This window comes from Pavona decussata, unplaced genomic scaffold, assembly GCF_977016875.1.
Source record: "Pavona decussata unplaced genomic scaffold, jaPavDecu1.1 SCAFFOLD_250, whole genome shotgun sequence".
Lineage (NCBI taxonomy): Eukaryota > Metazoa > Cnidaria > Anthozoa > Scleractinia > Agariciidae > Pavona > Pavona decussata.
Window position 1 is genome coordinate 278223 of NW_028145654.1, and position 21519 is coordinate 299741.

General features: G+C 37.8%; 2 protein-coding genes across 4 annotated transcripts in view; both read left to right on the forward strand.

Moving 5' to 3' along the window:
- The first annotated feature begins 461 nt into the window (after positions 1-461).
- LOC146456996 (adenosine receptor A3-like) lies at positions 462-1688 on the forward strand. The gene has a single exon (XM_085092463.1). The coding sequence runs from the start codon at positions 651-653 to the stop codon at positions 1587-1589; it is 939 nt and encodes a 312-aa protein (XP_084948589.1). The 5' UTR covers positions 462-650; the 3' UTR covers positions 1590-1688.
- A 9243-nt stretch (positions 1689-10931) lies between these two features.
- Positions 10932-21519, forward strand: part of LOC146456997 (polyunsaturated fatty acid 5-lipoxygenase-like) — a 52361-nt gene continuing 41773 nt past the window's right edge. For 2 of the 3 annotated variants that reach the window (XM_085092454.1, XM_085092459.1), the window contains exon 1: positions 15602-15756. The gene's annotated coding sequence lies outside the window, so the exon portion shown is untranslated. Of the gene's footprint in view, positions 11023-15601; positions 15757-21519 lie in introns of those variants that run through there. The other variant, XM_085092457.1, reaches the window with a different exon arrangement.

The window sequence follows — 21519 nt, forward strand, 5'->3', positions numbered from 1 at the left end:
TGATTAAGACCAGCGGCGATAATTGGGCTGAGCCAATCCGTCCTGTACATGTTCTGCCATCATTTCGGAAGTTCTGTGTAATTTCAGTTCACGATGAATATTTAATGTAGTGAATTGTTTTCGTGTACCTTGAGGGTATTATTTTTTGGAGTTTTCGACAATGAATAAGTTTACAAAGAGCTATTAGTTTTTTGGGAGCGCATTTTAATTATTTTTCAACAACTGTTTATGAACAGGTGCATGAGTAAATTAAACGTCATTCGCTGAACCGCAAATTAAATCTTCAGCTCCTCTTTAGTTTATGAAAAAATGATGTAGCTCCACCTCCATGATATTTCATCATCATTTAGGTTGGTTAAAAATGTCGACTTCTTTCAAGGTGTTAGGTGCACTCAAGGATTGTTTCGGTGTACGTTTTCTGATCAGAGAACATGGTCTCTATACCGAATCTAAATCTTTGAAAATTTGAAGAAAAGAAATTTACAGCTTCTGCAATGTTTCATCTCATAAAACCTAAGATGCTTCATGTAAAATTCATAAAATAGGTTAAAGTTTGCCGCAGTTAATTTGATAAACTTGTGATGTTAAAACGTTGGTTGTCAAAAAACCACGACATAAACTGAGCTCCTTCTGTGTTGCACTACGAACACATGGCGATAAAAAACTTCACTGGAGACGCAAAGCACAAGTCATTCTTAGACCTGTATTGTTCAACAGAATTTACTGGAGGAATACACAACCAGCTGATATCCCTTTTATTGTTTCACAGTTTTCTTTCCATTACCGCATTTCTGGGGAATACTCTGATCCTTGCTGCCCTTCACAAGGTGTCTTCACTTCATGCTCCGTCCAAACTCCTGCTTCGCAGCTTAGCAACAACTGATCTTTGTGTTGGTCTCATTGCAGAACCTCTTGCTGTCACCTATTTGCTATCTGCCCTGACAGAACAATGGCTTATATGTCGCTACGCATTTGGCGCTTTTCAAACTGCAACCTATATTTTATGCGCAGTGTCTTTGTTTACAATGACCGCAATAAGCGTGGACAGACTTCTCGCCCTGTTGTTAGGGCTTAGATATAGACAAGTTGTAACGTTAAAGCGGATCTACCTGGCGGTAACTCTTTTTTGGGTTGTGTCTATTCTCGGTTCTACAATACCCTTATTTAGTGTAAGTTTAACGTTATGGTATACCTACATAGTAATACTAGTTTGTTTACTTATCTCAATCTTCTCTTACGGAAAAATTTTCTTGACGCTTCGCTACAACCAAGTTCAAACACAAGGCAACATTACTCAAGGACAACCAAGGCAAGGAATACCATTGAACGTAGCGCGATACAGAAAGACAGTGTCCAGTGCACTGTGGGTGCAGTTAACATTACTTTTGTGTTATCTACCACAGGGAATAGTGGATATCTTGATCCTTGAAAGCGGGGTAACGCCGTCCGTTTTCATTGCTAGGGCTTTTGCAGCGACGTTAGTTTTTCTAAACTCCTCGTTAAACCCAATCATTTATTGCTGGAAGATCAAAGAAGTGAGACAGGCAGCAAAAGACACAGTCAGAAACCTCCTTTGCTCATCGAGTTAATTATTAAGATATTTATCATAGTTTGGTCAAAGTTTAATGCTTGTATTATTAAACAGTAAATGGCGAATAACACGAAATAAAATTCGGTACAATACCATACCCTTGTTTTAATTCTAGATTATATAAAAGTAATGGTTTAAGTAACTGAAGATGAGAGAGGGATATTTTAGAGCCTCAAAAGCATGTTAGCATAAATGCCAATAAAGTTTATACAGAAAACAAAAAAATAGCTAGACTATTAGGCTAAAAGTGTCTTTATAACCTGTCGAGTAGTAGAGAATAACTATCTACCTCGATTCGCGGTTTTCTTGTTATCAATCTCGTGTGGTGTTCCCTTAAAAGCACCGTTTTACCGGTAAACTTGCCGTTTTCATAAATGGTATAAATGAAGGGACCTTAATTTCGATTGTGAAATAATTCAAATAAGCGATATGTCATTTTTACACACGGCCTCCCTGAAAAGCAGGTGTTTTCTTTTTATCTTTATTATTTTAGTTTTTATCTTAGATTCTAGTCTCGTTAGGTAGTGAGTCTATACTTGAATGTAAATATACCTGAAGGAAATACCGTGTATAAATAAAGTTACCATACCATACCATAGTTAATAGAAGGAGTAGCAAATTCACAAGAAAACAGACAAATTACTTATTTTTTTTCGAAGCCGTTTTCTCCGCGATATTCTCCCTTTAAGGACGAAAGCTGGCTATGCCAATTAGCTCCCAAAATTGGGAGAAAAGCGATTAATTCTAGAATCTTCATTTCTCGTGAGAAAGGCAAAACAGAACTTCTTATGAAAACAGTTTGTCAAGTTTATGAAGGAACGAAAGCAAATTTAACTTTCAATTTACACCGACCAGAGAAAATAAAAACAAAAAGAAACTTTACTTTCATCTAACAGCAAGTTTCAATTTAACTTGTGTGAATTGTAACGGGCACAATAAAAAGAGGAAATAAAACCTCCCATTTAAAATTTCCAATTGGTGCTCAAAGATATAATAATAATAATAATAATAATAATAATAATAATAATAATAATAATAATAATAATAATAATAATAATAATAATATTAATAATAATAAACCCCCAAAACATTCGTGTGGAGAAAAACACGCGCTTGTAAAAATCTTAATTTTCGATGTGTATAGACCAGTCCATAGTGAAGCCCATCGAGTTCAATCGACTTTGGAGTGATGAAAACATATTTACCAAAAGTGCATTTTAATAATTAATAACTTATCTCCTAGCTCTTCTGCCGTTCTAATTTATCAACTTCTGCTAACGAGTTGGAAATGCAGCTCTTTTAACCAGGAGTGGAGACCTAGTCACCTTATCGTTCTGATTCGCGACGAAAAATCGAAATTTAAAAATGGCGAACAGATCGGGCCGAATGGTCAAAATTCGACTAAATGTACCTCACTTAGCGGTGATGTCTTTGATGTCTTACCGTTAACAGAACCGAACAAATGATAATTTATTCCTAAACAGCATTCTTTTACTGATAAAAGAAGCAGAGACCGATACAACGTAGAATTACGTTTTAAAGGTTACTATATTTATTTTACTGAACTCGAATTGCAAGAACTTCTGTGGAAGTTCATATCTACATGTGAAAAAGTAAGATGTTATTCACTGAACTTCAAATTGCACCTTTTTCTTTTAGTGACGGAGTGTTGAGTCCTGTACGTAGAGTAATTCTATGCTTATGTTAGGTAATGTTCATGTCGCCATTTTAATAAACCACACTTTGAGATGTATATAAACAGAAGATGGCGTTTTCAGTGATGTCCGAAATCTCTTAAGCTTTACAACAAACTAAGATGTAGAAGTTATAATAAAGACTATAGCGAAAAACTAAGGGGAACTGAAATTAGACAGAGTTTCCAAAATGAGGACAGAACAGGACGACTGGCTCAGTTCAATTATCGCAGGATCTTAACTAACCTGAACTGTGTGAAATAATAAATATATTAGGTGGCATAATACGTCCGTTTGTTATTCCACTATTATGTCATTTCAGCAAATAAGGTCAAGAGAACGCGCGAAATATAAGACCGCAATTTACTGTAGTGTCCTGGTTTGACCGGTTTTTAACAGAGCGAATACAAACAAGGATATTTCACTGGCTTTCTGTGTTGTTTACGTCATTCTCACGCGCCGAAACTGATGGACAGATACAAAATGCCAGGTGTAGTTCAACACTTTCTAGAAAAGAAAAGCCAAAATAACAAAATATTTTTGTAGTGGAATAATAAATCTCTTATTCGATGGTTTTCCATATAATACCCGCGGACATTTTGCTCGTTGCTCGACAACTCGCAAAATATCTGCGCGTATTATATGTAAAACCATCGAATAAGATATATTTATTAAAAACTGAATCATTGAATATTGCAATTCGAGGGATTTGATTGGATTTGCGGCCATGGTATATGAGCCATTATACCATGGCCGAGAAATGGCGACCACTAAATTTTCTGTCGGTTATTCTTGCACAGCAAAATCAGTAAGATCTAGCAGTATTTCTTGATCGTTTTTAATAAAACAATTATTCCACTGGCGCATGTTGGATATGAGATGATTATAGCCAACTCGGCGCTACGCGCCTCGTTGGCTATCTATCATCCCTTAATATACGATCTGAGTTCTCTATCAAAATACGCGCCCGCCCATTGGCTAAAATCGATCACGTGATTTTCATTTACGTCACGACACCAGATTCAGAAAGTGCAGTGTTGGCGATAACTCATGAAAATCGTGAGTTATTGCAAATGGCTTCGAGGTTTGCACAGGTTGGAGAAGAGGAAATCCCTAAAATCATCAGTGACTTGTGTACAGGGTATTTATGAATTGTAATTTGTTTATTATTGAAATACACCTGTACTTATTTACGGATTTTTTATTTATATAAAATTGTCTTATCATGATAATTGTTATCGTTTTATGTTTTCCCTTTAACGTGTATCGCCTGCAGTGAATTTAGATCGCATATTAAAAGGGTTAGAGACTGTTAGCTCGTCTTTGTTTACAAATACAAGCACTTGCTGACTGTACAATGAACTCGAAATTTTCAATACTGCACTCGGCCTAAGAAGGCCTCGTGCAGTATTGAAAATTTCTCGTTCATTGTACGGTCAGCGCGTGAGTGTATTTGTCAACAAAACACTCACAACAGTCTCTAACCCATAAATATCCAACGCGCGCTCGTGGAATAATTGTTAAATACATCACGTACGCGTACACAGAAGGTATACTGACGTATGGGAGAGACCTCCAGGTTTGAGACAGATTGCTTAATGTTTTTGTTTTGTTACCCAGATATAAAATATAGTTATGTTTTGACGAAAAAATCATTTTAATGGGTTTTTAACTAGCGCTTGCCTGAAAGAGCAACGCCCTCAAATAAGCAACCAGAAGTCGAAAAATTCAACAAGTTGCCGTGGCAGCTTTTTAGGAGTAAAAACGGTGGATGGGGGTGGGGGGTGTGAAGCAAGGATTGCGGAATGGGGCCAAAAACATTTGCGCTTCACAAAAAGAGGTTCTAAAGATTTCCGACTGGAGAATCTTGATTTATTTTCAGTGAAGTCCAGGTGCAAACCTAAAACTTTTACTGCTGCCGATATCCTATGCGGTGATAGCAAGAGTTCCCTTCTCAACAAAGAAGAAGTAAGAAAGCTGTCTTCGTGCAGTCTGATTACAAGCTATCCGTTCACTTCTAATGAATCGTGGAACCATAAATTGATGATAAGCGGCCAAAATACCATGCTCTTGACAAAATATGACGGGGATATGGATGTCGAGGTAAGTCAAAAACAGCGCTTTCGCTCAATTGTTGCGATGACGTCATACACGCAAATCACGGACGAAGATTAGTCAAAGGAGTCAGAAAAAAGACAACTCCAAGACCAGGTTACTAAGCATACAACTCTAATCAGAATGGCCCATTATGACAATAAAATCTTTTCGCGTATCATGGAATAATTTTCGATACTTTTACATATTAGGTTGATCAAGCTTCTTTTTAGGTGCTTAAAGACATTCAAAAGAACATAAGGACCAAACAAAGTAAGAAGCAAAGCCGAATAAACTATAACTTCCGAGTAGAAGATTCCATAACAATTCATCACTGAATACAATCTAAAAATGAAACCTTCGTTTTGAGTGGCCTCCAGACCTATTATTTACTTTACAATAACTGTCAGAATTCCCGCGCGCTGATTGGCTCGTAGCTATAGTCTACAAGACTACAGACTAAAAAATGACGTCAGATGTAACGCGCGTGCTTTCTGAACGGAATATAAATCAACTCCGCTCGTACTCTTTCCATTTTATTGTAAAAAACAAATCGACGGCAGTTTTCTATGATCTATGCTCTTATAGACCATAAAATGACGCCTTAAAATGTTCAAAACTTGGCAGTGAAACCACTCGCCGGCTCGTGGTTCTACTTAAGTTTTGAACATTTTATGACGTCGTTTTATGGGCTATAAGAGAGTAGACCATAGAAAACTGCCATCGGTTTGTTAAACAGTTGATTTAATCGTGTCATTATGGTTCTTTGCTGTAGAGACAACTATTACGAGACTCCAGTTGTTTACCCGATTAGCCAATGGAGTCAAAGGAAAAATCAGGAAATGATGAATACTAGGTACGCTCTTTTACCAGTTACGTTCGTTCTATCGGAAATTCCCGAACGTATCAAGCTTTGCTTATTTTTATGGCTGACTTTTTAGAAGACAATAGGGCTTTTGTTTCTCATTTTAAGGGATTCTTCAATTGTATGCCGTTCGCGCTTAAATCGGAGACAATCGGCAAATTGTCGGTGATGACATTTTATCAACTAATGGGGGTCTAGGGACGACGTAGGGTGGGTGAGTAGCTGCATTGTCTCACGGTTGCGCAGTGAACTGATTGTAAGCGCGATGTTTTTTGTATAGTTCCGTCCTTTCTAAGACTGAAATTGCACCAGTTAAATTACCGTCAGGACATCGAGAAACGTAAAACAACTCATTTCAACACAATTCGTGCTTTTGATTGAGGTTTCGTTCCTCGGTAATGATACACTTCCATAAGTCATCGGAAACACGGTAAAGAGCGTGATGAAGTCGCACGCTCGTTGCTCACGCTCGTATCTATTTGACAAAACTTGGCTCTTGTTTTCATAGCTGATAATTCAATTCTTTTTAACCAAAAACATATGAGTTTACAACACCAGAAAAAAGTCGCTTGGCTTTGTTGAAAGAGAATTTCGTGAGCCATTTTCGTCGCACGCGCACACAATCCAGAAAACACATTTTACGGATCGATGTTTGTTGGAAATAACATTGTCTGAACTTCTTTTTCGCTGGATAATTTGCTGAATGTTTGATAGTTTAATATCGTAGGGTATTTCAACAACACCAGTCGGCAGACCGTTAGCAGTCAACGGTGACAGTTTCGCACCGTTTATTTTGTTTGAGAGATTTTATTGTTGTCATTGTTAGTAACGCGCATTTTCTCTCGTGCGCGTCCACTGGTGCACGTCCATATCTCTGTGAAGATTGTCTTGTCTGAACTCAATAAATTGCTGAAAATAAGACAGAATTTAATACATACTGCAGTGCGAGTCATGAGTAGCGAACGGAATTAAAAGCAAATGAAACTCTTAATATGGCAAGCATTGGTGACCAACAGACCGATTTTCTCACACCTTTTTTCGATGGAATGATTTTATTGTTCTTTTACTGATGCTGACAGACCTAACCTAGACAACCTAGTAAAATAAGCAATTCTTTAATTTAAACTTCAGAGCATAAACTTATCTGTTAAGGTATTCCGCATACGGGCCCGTGGAAAACTATTAATGTTAAGCAGTTGGCGAGTAAACTAAAGGTAAAGTTTTGCACGATTGCTTGCTCAATTCAATTCAATTCAATTCAATTCAATTTTATTTGCCATTAACAAAAAAATACAACATAAATACATTATAGACGACACACAATATTCTTACTATTACAATATTCATACTTGACTATTTACAATATTAAATGTGTTAAAGGCTAGGAAGCCTATATAGAAGCCGGAAGCTTATTAACTATAGGCTTCCTAGAACTATTGGATAAACCATAGAAGTTAAGGGTACTGATTGAAATTTCCAATTAAATTTTTTCTTTTTTAAAGAAGAAAAAAAAAAAAACAAAAAAAAAAAAAAGGAAAGGAAGAAAAAAAAGAAAAGGTAAAGAAAAGGTGTGTAGCTCAACAAAGAGTCAATTTAACTTAGATAGAAGGAATTTTTTAAGTCTTTTGCCAAACAAACTGATAGTTTCACTGTTTTGAATTTCACGACTTAGCGAGTTGAAAAACGAAGGACCTTGAAACCAACCAACCAACCTTGCTCAAAGCAAACGGAACAATGGCGTGAAAATGGCGCAAACTTTGAAAGCGCTACGAGGAACAAGGCTACATGGCTCAGTGTCAGTTTCTCTCATTGCTATCGTGACAGTAATGATTGCGGGGTTATACTTATTTATTACGGCTTTTTATGATCTGTAAAATATAGAGAGACATTCACTTCGCCGTTGTACAACGGCAAGGTTTCGTTTTGCAGTATATATTAAGTAAGTTGTTTAATTTACATATTGCGAAATTGGCGAATTTTGACTCATTCGGTATATTGAAACCATCGCATTATATGTGTTTGTTTCATCATTCGACTGAGCTAAAATATTCATTGACTCTCAAAAAGTTCAAACACTATTAATTTAAATACGATCAAAATTGAAAGCAACCTCCTTAAATGAATGTCCGACTTTAAGTTGTTCGTACCTTCCCATTTCGATATTTGCTAACAATCGTTTCTTAAATTCCATTTGCTGTAAAAGAAAAACAAATCCCCAAGGAGATAAAAGCGCTCTGTGTGCGAACTCGTCAAGTCAACAGGTCAATGAAGTGATATTTCAAATTTCATGTATGTCAGTAAAGTTATTCGCTTCTTTGATTACGTGGCTAAATGAATAAGCGGCTACCTAGCAACTTTCACGGTTAAAGAAAGAGGTATCAACATATTTTCTTTGTTGTTTGCCCCACGCAAGTTACGAGTTGTAGGCGAGGCTCGGCATCACGCCTAAAGAACAAGGTATGTGTAGCATTGTTTTAGAAGTATATTATTGAATTTAGAAGAATACCGTAGCCATTGTTTTAGAGTTATTTCTAGCAAAGCATAGTTCCATTAATTTGAAGGTTTTCATGTCTACCGCCGTTTCATGTTTGCTGCTATGAGTAGTTCCGCGTGTCCAAGTCGAACTTTTGGAAAAAATATCTGTCCTGGAAGGGAAAGCTGTGCGTTAATTTCGGTAAATTGAAGGATTTAAGTCTATGTTGTCATTTTTGCAATAGGATTGGGTTTGACGGTCTATCACTCACTCTTTAGATGAACATAATCTTGATTGGTCAATAAAAAGAAAACTCAAACATTCCCACTGTTTCAATTTCTTAACGAGGCGACTAATATATCTCTGAGGAGCGTAAAAGTAATCCCAAAACTTTGAAGATTTAGTGATTTAGTGATTAGTAATGCCGTGATTTTATCATAGAGATACTAATTTGCCTCACTTTAAGTTCAAACTGTGGATTATAAAAATCACATCACGTGACCCTTGAGATCGTAGAAGTATTTCTTCAATTCGCAACGATCATAGCTTTAGATAACACTCTAAACTGTGACGACAGACTTTGCAAAAGACGTTTTCACTGATTGTGAAACCACCTTGGTTAGGGATGGGGCCAATACCGCTAAAATTATAGTTAATGTATGCAACTTACGCCCATTTTGAAGCTTTTCCTGTAATTAACTCCGCTTAAAATTGATTGACTTTCAAAATTTAAAGTCATTTTCTTTAACTTAGTTGCATCGTTCCTCTGATCAAAATTAAGACCGTTAAAGGCGTAAAGACCTTCGTAAGAAATCTTTTCGAGTCGTTAGTTATTTCGTAGAAATTTAATGAAATATGCTGAATGTTTGATAGTTTAATATCGTAATTTTTTTCAACAACACCAGTCGGTAAACCATTAGCAGTCAAAGTTGACTTTATCGCACCTAAGTTTTTTGTTTGAGAGCGTTTATTTTTGTAATTGTTAGCGAGGCACATTTTCTCTCGTGGCCGTCCACTGGTGCGCGGCCCCAATTCTGTGAAGATTGTGTTGCCTGAACTCGATAAATTGCTGAAAAAAGACTGCGAATTCAACACATCCTGGAGTGTGAGTCATGAGTAGCGCACAGAAATAAAAGCAAATGAAACTCTTATGGCAAGCATTGATGACCAACAGACCGATTTTCTCACACCTTTTTTTGATCGAATAATTTTATTGTTCTTTTACTGATGCTGACAGACCTAACCTAGATAACATAGTAGAATAAGTAATTCTTTAATTTAAACTTCAGAACATAAACTTATCTGTTAAGGTATTCCGCATGCGGTCCCGTGAAAAATTATTAATGTTAAGTAGTTCGCGAGTAAACTAAAGGTAACGTTTTGCACGATTTATTGCTCAAAGCAAACGGAACAATGGCTTGAAAATGGCGCAAACTTTGAACGCGCTACGAGGAACAAGGCTAAATGGCTCAGATTCAGTTTCCCTCATTGCTATCGTGACAGTAATAATTGCGGGGTTGTACTTATTTATTACGGCTTTTTATGATCAGTAATATATACAGCGGCATTCACTTCGCCGTTGTACAACGGCGAGGTTTCGTTCTGCAATATACATTAAGTTGTTTAATTTACATATTGGGAAGTTGGGGAAATTTTACACGTTCCACTTCGGTGTATTGAAACAATCGCATAATATGTGTTTGTCTGATCACCGAGCTCAACGTTAGTGCCTTATTTTTGTCAGCATACTTGAACACGCTAAAATTAATTTGTTGGGAGGTAAAAGGAGGCTGTCAAAAACTAGTTTCGTATCAAGAAATGTTCATTCCAGTTTGACAATGTGGCTAACAATCAGCGCTCTGGTGAATTCGACTGAGCTAAAATATTCATTGACTGTCAAAACGTTCAAACACTATTAAATTAAATACGATCAAGATTGAAAGCAACCTCCTTAAATGAATATACCAACTTTAAGTTGTTCTTTTTTTCCCATTTCAATATTTGCTAACAGTCGTTTCTAAATCCATTTGGCGTAAAAGAAAAGCAAATCGCCAAGGAGATAAAAGCGCTCTGTGTGCGAACTCGTCAATTGAACAGGTGAATGAAGTGATATTTCAAATTACGTGTATGTCAGTAAAGTTATTCGCTTCTTTGATTACGTGGCTAAGTGAATAAGCGGCTACCTAGCAACTTGGCTACGGGGTTTCACGGTTAAAGAAAGAGGTATCAACATATTTTCTTTGTTGTTTGGCGCACGCAAGTTACGAGTTGTAGGCGAGGCTCGGCATCACGCTTAAAGAACGAGGTATGCGTAGCCGATTGTTTTAGAAGTATATCATTGAATTTAGAAGAGTACCGTAGCCATTGTTTTAGAGTTATTTCTAGCAAAGCATAGTTCCTTTAATTTGAAGGTTTTCATGTCTACCGCGTTTTCATGTTTGCTGAAACGAGTAGTTCGGCCACGTGTCCAAGTCGAACTTTTGGAAAGAATATCTGTCCTGGAAGGGAAAGCTGTGCGTTAATTTCGGTAAATTGAAGGATTTAAGTCTATGTTATCATTTTTGCAATAGGATTGGGTTTGACGGTCTATCACTCACTCTTTAGATGAACATAATCTTGATTGGTCAACAAAAAGAAAACTTCTCAAACATTCCCACTGTTTCAATTTCTTAACGAGGCGACTAATATATCTCTGAAGAGCGTAAAAGTAATCCCAAAACTTTGAAGATTTAGTGATTTAGTGATTAGTAATGCCGTGATTTTATCATAGAGATACTAATTTGCCTCACTTTAAGTTCAAACTGTGGATTATAAAAATCACATCGCGTGACCCTTGGGATCGTAGAAGTATTTCTTCAATTCGCAACGATCATAGCTTTAGATAACACTCTAAACTGTGACGACAGACTTTGCAAAAGACGTTTTTACTGATTGTGAAACCACCTTGATTAGGGATGGGGCCAATACCGCTAAAATTATAGTTAATGTATGCAACTTACGCCCATTTTGAAGCTTTTTCTGTAATTAACTCCGCTTAAAATTGATTGACTTTCAAAATTTAAAGTCATTTTCTATGTCTTAGTTGCATCGTTACTCTGATCAAAATTAAGACCGTTAAAGGCGTAAAGACCTTCGTAAGAAATCTTTTCGAGTCGTTAGTTATTTCGTAGAAATTTAATGAAATATGCTGAAAGTTTGATAGTTTAATAACGTAATGTTTTTCAACAACACCAGTCGGCAAACCATTAGCAGTCAAAGTTGACTTTATCGCACCTAAATTTTTTGTTTGAGAGCGTTTATTTTTGTAATTGTTAGTGAGGCACATTTTCTCTCGTGCGCGTCCGCTGGTGCGCGGCCATATCTCTGTGAAGATTGTGTTGCCTGAACTTGACAAATTGCTGAAAATAAGTCTGAGAATTAAATTCATACTGGAGTATGAGTCATGAGTAGCACACAGAAATAAAAGCAAATGAAACTCTTATGGCAAGCATTGATGACCAACAGACCGATTTTCTCACACCTTTCTTTGATCGAATGATTTTTTTGTTCGTTTACTGATGCTGACAGACCTAACCTAGACAACATAGTAGAATAAGCAATTCTTTAATTTAAACTTCAGAACATAAACTTATCTGTTAAGGTCTTCCGCATGCGGTCCCGTGAAAAATTATTAATGTTAAGCAGTTCGCGAGTAAACTAAAGGTAAAGTTTTGCACGATTTATTGCTCAAAGCAAACGGAACAATGCCTTGAAAATGGCGCAAACTTTGAAAGCGCTACGAGGAACAAGGCTAAATGGCTCAGTTTCAGTTTCTCTCATTGCTATCGTGACAGTAATAATTGCGGGGTTGTACTTATTTATTACGGCTTTTTATGATCAGTAATATATACAGAGGCATTCACTTCGCCGTTGTACAACGGCCAGGTTTCGTTCTGCAATATAAATTAAACTGTTTAATTTACATATTTGGAATTTGGGGAAATTTTACTTGTTCCACTTTGGTATATTGAAACAATCGCATAATATGTGTTTGTCTGATCACCGAGGTCAACGTTAGTGCCTTATTTTTTTCAGCATACTTGAACACGCTAAAATTAATTTGTTGGGAGGTAAAAGAAGGCTGTCAAAAACTAGTTTAGTATCAAGAAATGTTCATTCCAGTTTGACAATGTGGCTAACAATCAGCGCTCTGATGAATTCGACTGAGCTAAAATATTCATTGACTGTCAAAAGGTTCAAACACTATTAAATTAAATACGATCAAAATTCAAATCAACCCCCTGAAATGAATATACCAACTTTAAGTTGTTCTTTTTTTCCCATTTCAATATTTGCTAACAGTCGTTTCTAAATCCATTTGGCGTAAAAGAAAAACAAATCGCCAACTGAGATGAAAGCGCTCTGTGTGCGAACTCGTCAATTGAACAGGTGAATGAAGTGATATTTCAAATTACATGTATGTCAGTAAAGTTATTCGCTTCTTTGATTACGTGGCTAAGTGAATAAGCGGCTACCTAGCAACTTGGCTACGGGGTTTCACGGTTAAAGAAAGAGGTATCAACTTATTTTCTTTGTTGTTTGGCCGCACGCAAGTTACGAGTTATAGGCGAGGCTCGGCATCACGCTTAAAGAACGAGGTATGCGTAGCATTGGTTTAGAAGTATATCATTGAATTTAGAAGAATACCGTAGCCACTGTTTTAGAGGTATTTCCTGCAAAGCCTAGTTTCTTTACTTTAAAGGTTTTTATTTCTGCCGCGTTTCATGTTTGCTGAAACGAGCAGTTCCGCGTGTCCAAGCCGAACTTTTAGAAAGAATATCTGTCCTGGAAGGGAAAGTTGTGCGTTAATTTCGGTAAATGGAAGGATTTAGGTCTATGTTAACGAGCAGTTCCGCGTTTCCAAGCCGAACTTTTAGAAAGAATATCTGTCCTGGAAGGGAAAGCTGTGCGTTAATTTCGGTAAATGGAAGGATTTAGGTCTATGTTATCTTTTTTGCTATAGCATTGGGTTTGACTGACTATCACTCACTTTTTAGATGAACATAAGAATGGCCAATGAAAGGAAACTTCTCAAAAACGAGGCGACTAATATATCTCTAAAGAGCGTAAAATTAATCCCAAAACTTTGAAGATTTAGTGATTTAGTGATTAGTAATGCTGTGATTTTATCATAGAGATACTGTTTTGCCTCACTTGAAGTTGAAACTGTGGATTATAAAAATCACATCGCGTGACCCTTGGGATCGTAGAAGTATTTCTTCAATTCGCAACGATTACAGCTTTAGATAACACTTTAAACTGTGACGACAGACTTTGCAAAAGACGTTTTCACTGATTGTTAAAGCACCTTGGTTAGGGATGGGGCCAATACCGCTAAAATTATAGTTAATGTATGCAACTTACGCCCATTTTGAAGCTTTTTCTGTAATTAACTCCGCTTAAAATTGATTGACTTTCAAAATTTAAAGTCATTTTCTTTAACTTAGTTGCATCGTTCCTCTGATCAAAATTAAGACCGTTACAGGCGTAAAGACCTTCGTAAGAAATCTTTTCGTGTCGTTAGTTATTTCGTAGAAATTTAATGAAATATGCTGAATGTTTGATAGTTTAATATCGTAATCTTTTTCAACAACACCAGTCGGCAAATCATTAGCAGTCAAAGTTGACTATCGCACCTAAGTTTTTTGTTTGAGAGCGATTATTGTTGTCATTGTTAACGACGGGAATTTTCACTCGTGCGCGTCCACTTGTGCGCGTCCATATCTCTGTGAAGATTGTGTTGTCTGAACTTGATAAATTGCTGAAAGTAAGACTGAGAATTAAATACATACTGGAGTGTGAGTCATGAGTAGCGCACGGAAATTAAAGCAAATGAAACTCTTCTGGCAAGCATTGATGACCAACAGACCGATTTTCTCACACCTTTGTGTTTGATCGAATGATTTTATTGTTCTTTTACTGATTCTGACAGACCTAACCTAGACAACAAAGTAGAATAAGTAATTCTTTAATTTCAACTTCAGAACATAAACTTATCTGTTAAGGTATTCCGCATGCGGTCCCGTGAAAAATTATGAATGTTAAGCAGTTCGCGAGTAAACTAAAGGTAACGTTTTGCACGATTTATTGAGCAAAGCAAACGGAACAATGGCTTGAAAATGGCGCAAACTTTGAAAGTTCTACGAGGAACAAGGCTAAATGGCTCAGTTTCAGTTTCTCTTATTGCTATCGTAACAGTAATAATTGCAGGGTTGTACTTATTTATTACGGCTTTTTATGATCTGTAATATATACAGAGGCATTCACTTCGCCGTTGTACAAAGGCGAAGTTTCGTTCTGCAATATAAATTAAGTTGTTTAATTTACAAATTGAGAAGTTGGGGAAATTTTACACGTCCACTTCGGTATATTGAAACAATCGCATAATATGTATTTGTCTGATCACCGAGCTCAACGTTAGTGCCTTATTTTTGTCAGCATACTTGAACACGCTAAAATTAATTCGTTGGGAGGTAAAAGAAGGCTGTCAAAAACTTGTTTAGTATCAAGAAATGTTCATTCCAGTTTGACAGCGTGGCTAACAACCAGCGCTCTGGTGAATTCGACTAAGCTAAAATATTCATTGACTGTAAAAACGTTCAAACACTATTAAATTAAATACGATCAAAATTGAAAACAACCTCCTTAAATGAATATACCGACTTTAAGTTGTTCGTTTCTTCCCATTTCAATATTTGCTAACAGTCGTTTCTAAATCCATTTGGCGTAAAAGAAAAACAAATCGCCAAGGAGATAAAAGCGCTCTGTGTGTGAACTCGTTAATTGAACAGGTGAATGAAGTGATATTTCAAATTACATGTATGTCAGTAAAGTTATTCGCTTCTTTGATTACGTGGCTAAGTGAATAAGCGGCTACCTAGCAACTTGGCTACGGGGTTTCACGGTTAAAGAAAGAGGTATCAACATATTTTCTTTGTTGTTTGGCCGCACGCAAGTTACGAGTTATAGGCGAGGCTCGGCATCACGCTTAAAGAACGAGGTATGCGTAGCATTGTTTTAGAAGTATATCATTGAATTTAGAAGAATACCGTAGCCGCTGTTTTAGAGGTATTTCCCGCAAAGCCTAGTTCCTTTAATTTAAAGGTTTTCATTTCTGCCGCGTGTCATGTTTGCTGAAACGAGCAATTCCGCGTGTCCAAGCCGAACTTTTAGAAAGAATATCTGTCCCGAAAAGGAAAGTTGTGCGTTAGTTTCGGTAAATGGAAGGATTTAGGTCTATGTTATCTTTTTTGCTATAGCATTGGGTTTGACTGACGGCTATCACTCACTTTTTTAGATGAACATATTCTTGAATGGTCAATGAAGGGAAACTTTTCAAACGTTTCCCAGTTTCAATTTCTTAACGAGGCGATTATTATATCTCTGAAGAGCGTAAAAGTAATTTCAAAACTTCGAAGATTTAACAATGTCAGTTTAATTGTATTGTGCCTTGGGTGTTGTTTCTAATACGGTAGAAGATGGTTAAAATTTTTTAGATCTTTAAGGGTGTTTTCCTTTTAACCTGCACAAGACGTACTGACCTCTTTTCTTCTTAGTCTTGTTTTGATAATACCCTAAACGTTGGTTTGAGCTTCAAAATAGAAACCTCGGAGCAGTGATTTTATCATAGAGATACTGTTTTGCCTCACTTGAAGTTGAAACTGTGGATTATGAAAATCACATCGCGTGACCCTTGAGATCGTAGAAGTATTTCTTCAATTTGCAACGATCATAGCTTTAGATAACACTTTAAACTGTGACGACAGACTTTGCAAAAGTCGCTTTTACTGATTGTGAAACCACCTTGATTAGGGATGGGGCCAATACCGCTAAAATTATAGTTAATGTATGCAGCGTAGGCCTATTTTGAACCTTTTCCTGTAATTAACTCCGCTTAAAATTGATTGACTTTCACAATTTAAAGTCATTTACTATGTCTTAGTTGCGTCGTCCCTCTGATTAAAATTGTGTGCGAACTCGTCAATTGAACAGGTAAATGAAGTGATAATTCAAATTACATGTATGTCAGTAAAGTTATTCGCTGCTTTGATTACGTGGCTAAGTGAATAAGCGGCTACCTAGCAACTTGGCTACGGGGTTTCACGGTTAAAGAAAGAAGTATAAACACATTCTCTTTGTTGCTTGCCGCACGCAAGTTACGAGTCATAGGCGAGGCTCGGCACCACGCTTTAATAGAGACCTTAAGATCGAGGTTTGGCCATCTTACTGCAAACGTTAAACCGCGGTTTGCGGTTAGCGGTTTCACGTTACCCGTCTGCCCATATTTGGGACTTAAGATCCATGGGTGATAGCACTGGTGAATTATAAGAAATTAGTTCAAAAACAAAATGACTACTGCTCGAAGGTGAGATGTGAATTTTGATGTGTTTGTTGGATTTTATTGACTAATGAGAGCAGAACACTAAATCACTGACCCTCTTTAAATCAGACAAGACTACAAAGATCTGCTGGACGTTATGCAGCTGCATGATAGCAGTTCTGAAGGCTCGTCTTCGAGCGATGAAGATCTCGATTTCGTATTTCTAGTATGCATTCACATATCATCAGAAATCTGCATTTATTTAACCTAACTCATAGTTTACATACATACTTTATTGTTACCTCCCCAATGGGGCTTTTCAGGAAAAATTATTAATGGGGGACTTAAACTGTAATCTTTTAACCACAATTGTAATCTTTTAACCACAAAGTAATCCGACTGGCAAAACAGATCCAGCAACAAACAGCCGGCTACCATGTTTGTTTTCAATTCATTCGTTCGTTCACTTCGTCTTTAAAATTACGTTCCTATGAAAAAGACCTCGATAATTAATAAGCGAAATAGTTCTAAAAAGAGGTATTTCCTCTCAAACGTGGGATTGTGATGTTTTAGGGTGCAAAAAAACTTGCGGTAAACCACTTGCCTCTAGAGCGTGGTCTTGTCGTACAAACGTGAACCTCAAACCGCAAACCTGACGGCAACAAACTGGTCATATGACTTCTTGACGTTCGCGGCTCGCGGGAAATGCCGAAAAACCTAGATCTTAAGGTCTCTAATAACGAGGCATGCGGAGCATTGTTTTAGAAGTATATTATTGAATTTTAATTCTTCTTAAAAGAAGAATCCCGTAGCCACTGTTTTAGCGATATTTCCGCAAAGCCTAGTTTCTTTGAAGGTTTTCATATCTGCCTCGTTTGATGTTTGCTTAAACGAGGAGTTCTGCGTGTCCAAGTCGAACTTTTGGAGAGAATATCTGTCCTGAAGAGGAAAGCTGTGCTTTAGTTTCAGTAAATGGAAGAATGTAGGTGTATGTCATCTTTTTTGTTATAAGATTGGGTTCCATGACAATCCCTGACTTATTAGATGAACATAAGAATGGTCAATGGAAGGAAACTTCTCAAACGTTTCCCAAACTCAATTTCTTAACGATGTGACTTATATATCTCTGAAGAGTGTAAAAGTAATCCCAAAACTTTGAAGACTCTTATGATTTCATAAAAAAAAATCAGTTTTCTTGTATTGTGCCTTGGGTATTGTTTGTAACACGGTAGAAGATGGTTTAAAATTTGAAGATCGTTAAGGGTGTTTTGCTTTTAACCTGCACAAGACCTACCGACATTTTTTCTTGTTATTCTTGATTTTATAATACCCCAAACGTTGGTTATAGCTTCCTAATAAAACCTTTAAGCAGTGATTTTATCATGGTGAAACTGTTTCGCTTGACTTGCAATTGAAAGTGTGGATTATGAAAATCATATCGCGTGACCCTTGAGATCGTAGATGTATTTGTTCAATTTGCAACGATCACAGCTTTAGATAACACCCTAAACCGTGACAACAGACTTGGCAAAAAACGTTTTAACTGATTGTTAAAGCACCTTGGTTAGAGAACAGCCAAATGCCGCCAAATGCCGCCAAATTTATAATTAATGTATGGAAGTTTGGCCGTATGAGAGCATTATTCTGTAATTTAATCCGCTAAAAATTGATTGACTTTTAAAATTTAAAGTCATTTTCTATGTCTTAGTTGCATCGTTCCTCTGATCAAAATTAAGACCGTTACAGTCGTAAAGACCTTCAGACGAGATCTATGTCAAGACGCAAGTCATTTCGCGTAAATTTAATGAAATATGCTGAACGATTGATGGTTTAATATCGTTTAACAACACCAGTCGGCAAACCGTCAGTCAAGCAGTCAAAGTTGACTTTTCCGCACCTTTTTTGTGTTTGAGAGATTCATTGTTGTCATTGATAGCGTCCATTGGTGGGCGTCCATATCTTTGTGAAGATTGTGTTGCCTGAACTCGATAAATTGCTGAAAATAAGACTGATAATTAAATAGATACTGGAGTGTGAGTCACGAGGAGCGCACAGAATTAAAAGCAAAAGCAACTCTTGTAGTATAATTGCTGCATCTCTTATCACGAACTGAGTCAAGAACATTGCGCATAGAGATATTATAACTTGCCAGGTTACAAGTTGTTTATTTTGGGTTGCCTGTGCTTATGAGTCTGTGATTTAAGTCAGTGGTATAACTGTGTAATGTATGAAAAATGTATAATCCATCAGTGGCATATTTTCACTTTGCCGCCATGTTTTCGTTGTGTAACTAGTTGGCGTGAGATTAGTTGATCAAAGCCTCGAACTTGCAGGCACTTGTCTTTTTGCAACACAACAATCTAATCAACTATTTCAATGGATAAAGTACTGTATCCGGAGCGTCTGGAAACCGATCCGCACAGTAGCGGGGCTAAAAAAAGAAAAGGCTTCATTGGAAACGAACGTTCGATAATTTCCTTGCAGTCTTACCACGAGAGGGACTCAATAAGCTCACGGTACTGGCAAATTACGTGTCTCCAGCAATCTTTCAGCATATCGAGGAGAGCACCGAATACGAAGCAGCCGTAGGAATTCTACAAGCCCTTTTTGTGAAGCCAAGAAACGAGATTTTCGCCCACCATATCCTCGCCACAAGACGCCAACAGCCTCATGAAACACTCGACGAATAACTCCAAGCCCTGAAATTTCTCAGCAAGGATAGTAACTTCCAGAATGTCACAGGTGCACAATATCGCGAGAAGAGTATAAGAGACGCTTTTAGTTCTGGCTTACAGTCCCCTTTAATCCGACAGAGGTTATTGGAGAATAATACACTAGATTTGAAAACTATGTTTGACCAAGCTCGCGCCCTCGAATCAGCTATACGAAGTTCTGAATCGTATACAGTTCCTTGAAGCTCCGGCTTGTTCCTTTTGTGGAAATAGTAAGCATCCTCGTTTGAGATGTCCCGCTCGTGATGCAATTTGCTTGAAATGTCAGAAGAGAGGCCATTTCTCAAAGGTTTGCCGGGGATAGACCGTCAACAAGAACAAGGTTTCCGCTGCGGCCTGGTCCCTGACACTTGCTACTGTTCCTGCAGGCACTTCGACATCCCTTCAGAAGTCATCGGCGACTATTGATATTGAAGGAATTTAAGTCAAAGCCCTGTTCGACAGTGGTAGCAGCGAGAGCCTTATCCATCTTAGTTTAGTAGAAAAGGTAGCTCTGACAGTTCATCCTTCTTCTGGTCCAGTATCCATGGCTACATCAGCATGCGCTTCAGTTAAGGTCAGCGAAACATGTGTAGCCAATTTATCTTACCAAGGGCGCAAGTATGACGGTTGTCGATTGTCTGTCCTGCACGGGCTATGTGCAGACCTCATACTGGGTCTCGATTTCCAATCACAGCACACAAGCGTCGTCTTCCATTATGGGGATGGGGGCTCTGAACCACCCCTATCTGTCTGTGGATTTAGCACACTGAATGTAGATCGGCCTAAGCCGTTTGCAAACCTGACAGCGGACTGCCATCCCATCGATACAGTCTCGCCGATACAGTCAGGAAGATTCCTCCTTCACTGATGAGGAAGTGAAAAGGTTGCTCAGAGAGGGCATAATAGGAGCGAGTCGCTCACCATGGCGGGCGCAAGTCGTGGTAACTAAGGACGAGAACCACAGGAGGAGGCTGGCTATCGACTACTCGCAGACCATTAATATGTTTACGCTCCTCGACGCTTTCCCTTTGCCAAGAATAAGTGACATGGTTAAAAAATCGCCCAGTACAGAGTCTTCAGCACTGTAGATCTCCTTAGTGCACATCATCAGGTGCCGCTCAAGGATGTAGACAAGCCTTACACGGCCTTTGAAGCTCGAAATAACTTTTACCAGTTCACCCGTCTACCTTTTGGCGTTACCAATGGTTTAGCTTGTTTCCAAAGGGAGATGGTGAAATTTGTAGATGAGGATGATCTTCAAACAACCTTTCCTTACCTTGACAACGTCACTTTTTGTGGGAAGGACCAAGAGGAGCACGACGTTAACCTGAAACTGTTTCTTGAGCCTGCTAAGCGCAAGAACATTTGCTACAACACTGACAAGTGTATCTTCCCAACTCGTCGTTTCCCTATCTTCGGATACGTCATCGAGGAAGGTTACATTCGCCCGGATCCTGAACGTCTACGACCCTTACGAAAACTTCCTATCCCGCATGAGACGAAGTCCTTGAATAGATGTCTGGGAATGTTCTCTTACTACTCGCAGTGGATTCCTGAATTCTCAGATCGAATCAAGTCAATTGCAGGATCTAAATCATTCCCGCTTCCGCAGGCAGCTGTTGAAGAATTTGAGAGCCTAAAGAAGACAATAAAGGACGCCGTTGTCACCGCGATTGACGAAGCATTCCGTTTGAAGTAGAAACCGATGCGTCAGAAGTAGCATTAGCAG